Here is an 8,578-nt window from a genome sequence, read left to right on the forward strand (position 1 = left end):
GGTGTTGATGCCAGACTGGAAAAGCTTACAAAACCTTTGCTAAATAATTTGTAATACAGCACTCCACTGGATTGTACCCCCTGCTTGACAAATTTAATTGTGGGACCCCCCCACCTCTTTCCGTGGTGGCATGGCACAGTTACGCAGGGGACTGAGCACCCCTAAGGCTCAAAACAATGCCGGTCCCAGCTGTGATGAGCTTATAAAGAGTTTAAAGACAAGCTTGAAATTTCCTCCGGGGGGGGGTTCACAAAGGATTCAACTGGCACTGCTAGTATATAGTGTACTGCAAAATGGTATTCTGGGTTTAAGTGTGTGCTGATCCTTTGTGATCTAAGCCGCGTTTTCGTGCCGGTCCCCTCTGTGCACGCTGAGTTTCCGCGTCGATCCACGCCGCGTTTTCGCGCATTCCTGGTGGCGGGGAGGGCCAGACCGCTGGCGGAGTAGGCCGGATCAGATAGGACTGTTACGGTGGGTGTGCTACTTGTTATTACTTGGCAAATGCAAAGTCATCGTGCTACAACAGGAGTGGTATGGAGACCTGCAAGATCGGGCTTTTGCTCAGCCACGCCACCACGCTCAACCTCCACACAGGCAACCTGGTGAACCGGAGCCGCTTGAAGAGGAAGTGCCCGTCTTCGCCCACAGAAGAGGTAGAAACGCCGGAGGCCCTGATCCTGTTAAATTGGGCAGGTCGTCTGGCAGTCAGATTACAACGGGCGCTTCTCCACTCTTGGCCGTGGCAGCACCTTGTGGTCTCTCCGCGGTAGCGGCGCGGCGATCCGCGTTCCCGCCGAGGACTGGGTGCAGTCCACAGGTCGGCGCTTCGTACAGTGCGGGCGCCTTTGTCGGACCAGTGCGATTTACTTTATATGTACCTCCTGTACACAGGTGCAGCTGTGGGTATTGTTTATTACCGGGCTAGGTTCGAGTAGATGCTGAAATCTGCATTAAGAGATTTTTTAAAAAGATAAAAATTAAGCCCTTGTATAATGAAGACTATAAGTGTATCAGTTACGAGGGATGTGCACGATGCGGTATTTCGTTGATGTCGTTGATGATATATATGCCAAGGTCTGGTTGATTAATATGCTGCCAAGTGAATTTTCATATTGAAGAAGATTGCTTTTAAGCGGTCTTTATTATCCTCATAGGTAGGTTTCAAAAAGACCATCGTAGATGCAACCGTGCCTTGTCAAAGAGTGTGTAGAAATACACTGCTCACATAAAAAAAAAATGCGCGCAGTCATTGTACAGCTTGGTTGACCATGTGCTTATTACTATTATTAGATTGTCAAATGAGAGCATCATGTTTCTTTACGCTATTCTGACTTGCCGCATCATTCATTGAAAATATTTCTCAGTGATATCCCATAGATATTATATACTGCCATGTCCTATGTTTGTACGTGATTACTGCGGCAGTTACTAAATTTCCTTGTAAATGTGTAATCCACTGCCACAACGATGAATAAAAATCCTTCATCCTTAAAATGTCCCAGATAATAGCATAGGATGGTGCTGGCCCATATTGGACTTAAAATCCTTTCCTTTCCCCACGATATCCTAGGCAAAATTTTCTTGTGTCATATTAAAGTTTCAGGTAAATTTCGCTGAATTTGGAGACATGATGAGGGAAAACTTGCATATAAATTAATGAAGGCCTTGAAAGTGAAGTGGAAAATTTGATCGCTTTCTTACTGGAATTTTAAAATGGACACCAGATGCTTTTAGCTTTTTTGATGGTGACTGGATAACTAATGAAACCAGAATGAAATTCATGCTGAAATGGCCTCCCTGTCTGTCATAGTCCCATTGGTGGAATACAGCATACGTTTAACTTGTTGATTTGCAAGTTGAAAACTAACCACCAGGAAGATCATTAGTCATGATGTGTAGGCTTATTTGTTGATAAGGATTTCCCTGTCCTGCCTTTGTGTACGTCAAACCTTTCTTTCTAATCAGTCAGCTAAGCAAGAATGTCTCTTCTTACTTGCAATACATTATCATTTCAGCTTCAAGATTGTATCCAAGCCACGCTGAATGAATGGTCTGCCACAATTCCCACAGCTTTGGACAAAGTAAGTTTGGAACCATATTGTTCCTTTTTGGTGGGATTAAAAGAACATCAGTGCACATCCACTCATTGTCCCTGACTGTGTGTTTGGTACAGTGTCTTGGTGAGTCTGGGGGCACCAAGCACAGGGGGACACCCTAGATGGGATGATAGTCCATCACAGGATGCACAGGCACACACACATACACACACACTCGTGGACAATTTATAATTACCAGTTTACCTATGAACACAAGGAGAACATGCAAACTCCACATCCAGAACCGAAGGAAGGAATCGAAGCCAGAGCCACGGAGGTGTGACCAGAGTAGTAACCACTGCAGCTAACCACATAGCCCTGTGGAAGGGCCGTTAGGATACTGGGCAGAAATGCATCAAACTCCACACACAGAGACCCTGAGGAGGGGATCCTGGCGCTGAGGAACTGCAGTGTTAACCACTGTACCCAGAGCTGAGCCCACATTGCTGTGGGCACGACATAATACTTTACAGCCAGTGGTTAGTAATAGGTTTAATTTCTCACTCAATATTAACTGGACTAAGTCACTTTGATGTTAGATACCAGTGGTTATAATAATCTGTTTATGGTTTTTACATGCCTGCAGTAACTCCAAAATGAGGGAATGAGGCAGCTGGGCGTGAATTTAGTGTACAAAGGATCAGCTTTATACAGCTCATGTTTAAAAACACTTCAGTAGAATGTCACCATTTGAAGGTGTATGAGTGATATTTGGGTTATGCAAATATGTGTTGCAAGAGGCCCATTATTACCCAGTTTAGTTATATTGTTCAAGTGGTGTTTTTCCCAGCCTCGGACCAGTAAAATATGAGACGTTTCGCGCAACCAAACAGGGCGCTCTGGAGGTGGGTGCTCGTTCCCCCTCATTTCTGCTGCGGTCAGCTAATCTACACCGGCGTGCTCAGTCAGCATTGCAGCCATCTTAAACTCCCGTTGGAAAGTTTAGTGGATCTCTCCCACACAGGCCCTAGAAGAAGCTTGCCCAGAAAAGCACATGTACCATTATTACACTTGTAATTCTATATTACACTTATAGTAATTAATTTTAAGGTATAATATTAATATTACACTTAATTTGGAATTTTATACCCTCTGTTGATCAGCCTAATGTATCTGTGGTGGTAACTGAATAATGATTTTTAGGGCTTGCCCAATACTCTGGAATGTTCTGTCGCCGAAGCTGCCGACATTATTGCACCAGAAGAGAGAGAGGAGCTCAAGGTGTCTGGTAAGTGATTCTCCGGAACGTTCCCCTTAGGCTTCTGCCTTGGGTGATTTTACCTGAAGGTAACTAAGTTTGTCAGTATAGATGTGTTTTAGTGGCTGTTTCCCACTGCTGTGAAGTACAGCCTTGGCCAGGTGTTTCGTCACACTGATCTGCAGGAACTGGGAGGAGATGTTTTTGAGCAGTGATTTTGCATTATTTATCTTCTCGTTCTGTGCAGCAGTGTTGCCGTATGGCCTCTGCATGACTTGCATTCTCTCTTCTTTTAGTGAAGCTCTTTCTCAACCGGTCTGATGGCTCATCCATCACAGATGCTGTAGATTTGGGTGAGTGGAGAAGCTCTCCTCCTCCCAGGTGACCTTTCACAGTGCTGCTTGTCACTGCGGACCTCCAGGTGCTTTGTGTCATTCTAGCATGAATGTGATTGTCTTACGCTCTTGGTAACTGATTACTTTTGTCTCCAGCCTGCCAGTCACTGGGTGTATCGCAGCTGGACTCTGTGATTATTGCCCCTCCTCCGTTGGCTGAAGAAGAGAGTCTGTCTGTGGAGCACCTTCAGCCCCTCTGGGGGGAGCTGCAGGCTTTGGTTCAGAACCAGAAGATCGCTGCCATCGGTACGTCCGATCTGGACAAGGTTCTCTTGGAGCAGCTGTACATTTGGGCTGAGGTATGTGGCTTTGCTTTTTTTGTGTGCAGGAAATCAGATGCTGCCTGTCATTCCTGCTTTACCTTTTAACGCTATATCTGTGAATATGAATATGCTGCATGACCTGCACCAGCAGAAGTGCTTCTTTGGTAACCCTTGGATTCCGTGTCTTCCGTTTCTACACGACCGCGTTCAGGTGAAACCCAGCAGCAATCAGGTGAATCTGGCCTCCTGTTGCGTTATGCCTCCTGATCTGACTGCATTCGCGAAGGAGTTTAACATCCAGCTGCTCACGCACAATGATCCCAAAGGTAATGATGCCGTGCGTTAATTTGAGGCTGTATATGTCTGTGGCAGTGGTCTTTTGGCAGCGAGCTATCATCAAATGGACTCTGTTTCATAGCGGAATACACACGATTAGCAGCCGCACCCCCCCCCCCTCGTCATGCGCGCTCTTTTAACAGTGGGCTGGGGGCCTGAGAGGCTTGATAGCCCCTGGAAGTCACTCAACAATTTCATAACTTAATTTCCTTAATTGGCTGGGTGATATTTATTTCGGGCTTGTTGGGTCCCAGCTCCTTAACGTGGATTTTTTCCACCATCGTTCTTCTCGCAAAAGGGTAATTCGATAACGATCTCACCGAATTTAATAATAATAATAAAATGTATTATTATTATTATTATTATTTATAGGCGCCTTTCTAAACACTCAAGGACACCGTACAGAATTTGGTGGAAGCTGCCCCTCAACTGTCGTCGTCGCCATCATCTCTCTCTGGCTGACCGACCTGAGAGCAATCCAAAGCTTTCCCGCATTTTCTGTAGCAGGGGCGAAATTTTCCAGCGCCCCAAAACCATTTAATTCGGTGATGCTGATAGGCCAAATCTTTATTATTTTCGCCTAGCAACCATACACGATTGGCTATTTTGCTGCACTTCTGGGGCGCTTTGATGAGCGCCCATGAAGACAAATGATTGGTGGAAATCTGTCGGTGGACATTCACTGTTGAATGAGAGTCAGTCGGTGGAAATGTTAAATAATTCAGATTGCATGTAGGCACACACTATTAAGTAAAACTGAAATTGATCAAAAAAATATGTTTTTTAATTTTTATATATTTTATATTCCCCCCCACATCTGGGAGGGCGGCGCCCGAGCGCCCCCTATGGGCCAGCCGCCACTGCCATCAATGTTGCCATGGGTCACCCTGGCATGGTGTTCTATTGCAAACTGGAAGTCTTGGAGTATAAAGAAGCACCTGGTGACCCTGGGCATTGGTGTCCTTGACTCTGGCTGTCCCTTGAAGGGGTGTGTGGTCCAAGGTAGAAGGATTGGCGCTGCAGCCACTGGGAAAAATTTCACACTTCCGTTCCATTCGAACAAGTGTGCTGAGGTACCACCTGCCGCATGGCTGCACTCGGGTTCTCTCCCCCGAGGTGGTTCGTTGTGTGGTGGGTGCAGCAACTCGCTGTATCAGGGTGGGCTACTTGCCTGCCCCCAGTGCAGTTTCCTAGGTTTTGCCGTAAAGAAGGAACGTCCAATCAGTGTCAGGGCTGCGTAGCACAGGCTGAAATGCCAGCGCCGCCTTCAGTATGGCCAGTGTGGAGAGGGATCCATCTTTTCCCAGTCGTTCTACCAGCTCATCCACCTGTCAGAGTAGCTGTCAAAGCGAGACACCTTATTCAGTTTTTTAGAAGATTAACTGTACATGCCATTTGCTCATGTATAAACTGGTGCCTCAAACCCATCATAATGTAACTAATTTACCTATTTGTAACATAATGTAACAGTCCTATGCTTGTAATTCGTCACCTTTGAAAGTGCTTGTTAGTTGATATTTGACAGTAATGGGGGAAAGTCATGTCTCGCGTATTTTAGGGGAATTGACTTGGAGATGCTAAAGGCTATCAATCTTTTGCATTTGTTTCTCTAGAACTGATTTCAGCGGAAAGCTTCCAGAAGGCAATGCAGGGCTGTGCCCCGGAGCTGCAGACGGCCACCTGGGAGCTGGCATGGGTTCTCCGCTACTCTGTTATTGTTAAAAGCAGAGGCATCATCAAGTCCAAGGGCTACCTTGTTCAGGCCCACAGGAACCAGCTGTAACACCTTCAACTCGGAGGTGCTTCCAAAACAATCTTCTAGTGACCAGTGAATCCAACTGAGTTGAATTGTCCATGTCATCGTCCATCATAATGGGCTTTTAATTTGCACTTTTACGTGTGGTTTAGAGTGTTTGCAAAGACCAATAGCCTCATATCGGAGGGCCTCTGACTTTGCCTCCTGCAACTGTGGCTCAGGTATGCGGACTTCAACCATAAACTGCAAAGTTCACTGCTGTTCAGTCTGCACTGAAGTTAAGGTTATGGTTTGGTTAAGTTCCTTTTGCCTGCAGATCACTTTAATTTAAACTCTACTGTAATGATCAGTCTAAACTTTAATTGGTAGCATCCCTAAAATGACAATGAACCTTAATTGTAATTTTTAATTATCAATGACAGATTTGATAATTGCAAAGAAGTAGGTAACGGTGGCTTTGATAACCTTAGCTGTAAATTTCTTCCATGGATTAAGAGATTAGAAATGCACTGTGTCAACATTATAGTAAAGGTTTTTCTGTGTTTGATTATAGATCTATAATCCAAAACTTTATTCTTGATATTTTTGTCAAATATTTTACATAAAAAAGTTGCATATGAGATTTTTAAGCCATTTTCTTGAAGGTGGTGGGTTGAGTTAAATATTTGTAATAAATATTCCACTTTTTCCATTAATGTCTGTAAATATGGTGAGAATGGATTTGGATAAAACTCAACAAGTCTGATAGTTTCATTTTGGGATGTTTGTTTCAAGGGTTTTCTGAGAATAGGACTGAATTGTTGTGTATTGACTGGTTGAGGAATCCCCCACTGTTTACTCAGCACGCAAAATTGCCTCAGAACCAAAATAGACTAGTTGGTTTTTATGATTTGTATTAAGTAATTTTTGCTTTTTAAAATCACCAAAACAAGTCTTTAAACCCAGTTTTCTTTTGTATGTGGTAGTTAGAGGACTACTTTTGGTTGATGGTGTCCTCAATCATTAAAAAAATGAAAAATCATTCTCAGTGCGGTATATTATGGATGTTCTTGTATTTTTAATTATAAGTAATTAAACTGCATAATACTTAAGTACTTTTACAGTTCAGGTATTAAACATTTTGGTTATTTATGCATCAAATGGGTCCAAGTTACCATCCTGTGAAGAATATATATACATGTCTGGTTTTTTTGTATATGATGGATTTCATTGTAATTAAATGATTCATCAGATGTAATGCTGATGTGAAATTTGTGTTTCCTAACATTAAAGAAACAAAATGTAAAATACAGACATTTTCATAAGTCAGGGACCGTTATCTGTGTTGGCTCTGTGGTCCCAGGCCAAGCAGTTGATACTATCATGCATCTGTAGAAGCTGGTGAAATTGAATACAGGAGACTGCATTGCCCGCCCATCCATCCATCCATCTTCTAACTGTTTATTCTAGGGGTGTAACAATGCATCGATTTGTATCGATGTATCGATTCAGCGGCAAACGATCCAATGCATCGACGTGACCGCATAAATGTCGATGCAAGCGGTTTTTTTTTCTCAGCTGTTCCAGTATTGTTTTCATGATCCACTCCGACGTATACATGGTCTACACCAGGACTGCCCAATACGTCGATCGCGATCTACTGGTGGATTGCAAAGGTAGTGTGGGTAGATCGTATGGCATGAAAAAATAGAGGATGGATGACGCGTTCAACCGCGCCAGCTGCTGCAAATCTCAAGCAAGCTACCAAGTCGCCTAGTTAGCTTCCAGTTTATTTCTACTAAACTTACGAAAGGGTATAAAAATGAATGGGGACCAAGTAAGAAGCCAAAAACCTACCACTTCCATACGGAATGGAAGGAGGACTGTTTTTTTCCACCATGTCATATTCGAAGTGAATTTGCCTCATCTGTCAGTCTGCCATTGCCATTCCGAAGAAGGGAAATGTGGAGCGGCATTTTCGGACTGTTCATAAAAACTACGACATTAACTTCCCTCCGAAAAGCGAGCTGAGAAATAGAAAGGTGAAGGAACTAAAATCCCAGTTCAATTAAAAAATACTTTATCCCAAAATGGAAAATAGGCCTAATAATAATAGTAATAATAATAAATATTATTATTATTATTATTATTAAAGAATACTCAATATTTTTATACATAAATATGTTTTGCATTTTTATAGTAGGTAGATCATTTGACTAGATCATTTATAAGCCTACCTTCAGAGCGTGTGTTTAGTACGGCAGGTGACATAGGATGCTATGCTCAGAGCACACAATCTCCTGAACACGTTGACTATTTAATTTTTCTTAAAAAAAAAAAACCTCTCAAAGAAGATTACTGACGTACTAGTTTCACCGCAGAAGTCACTCATGTTAATCTTCCTCATTCTACATGTCTGTCCATGCAATGTTTTTTGCTTGTTTTATGGGACATACTTGACTACATTAGATTTTGATTACAATCCCCAATAAAATATGATAAAATGCTAATTATATTTGCCTTTTTTAATTCATTGAAATGTAAAGGATTGTGTG

The 8,578-nt window shown here is 43.0% G+C and overlaps 1 protein-coding gene across 1 annotated transcript; it reads left to right on the plus strand.

Annotated features, from left to right (window-relative positions):
- The first annotated feature begins 376 nt into the window (after positions 1–376).
- Positions 377–7,281, plus strand: gclm (glutamate-cysteine ligase, modifier subunit). The gene is made up of 7 exons (XM_023821367.2): positions 377–653; positions 2,016–2,081; positions 3,240–3,324; positions 3,591–3,647; positions 3,786–3,988; positions 4,164–4,278; positions 5,902–7,281. The coding sequence occupies exons 1-7, from the start codon at positions 534–536 to the stop codon at positions 6,069–6,071; spliced, it is 816 nt and encodes a 271-aa protein (XP_023677135.2). The 5' UTR covers positions 377–533; the 3' UTR covers positions 6,072–7,281.
- Positions 7,282–8,578: the final 1,297 nt, after the last annotated feature.

Source organism: Paramormyrops kingsleyae, chromosome 15 (genome assembly GCF_048594095.1).
Source record: "Paramormyrops kingsleyae isolate MSU_618 chromosome 15, PKINGS_0.4, whole genome shotgun sequence".
Taxonomy (NCBI): Eukaryota; Metazoa; Chordata; class Actinopteri; order Osteoglossiformes; family Mormyridae; genus Paramormyrops; species Paramormyrops kingsleyae.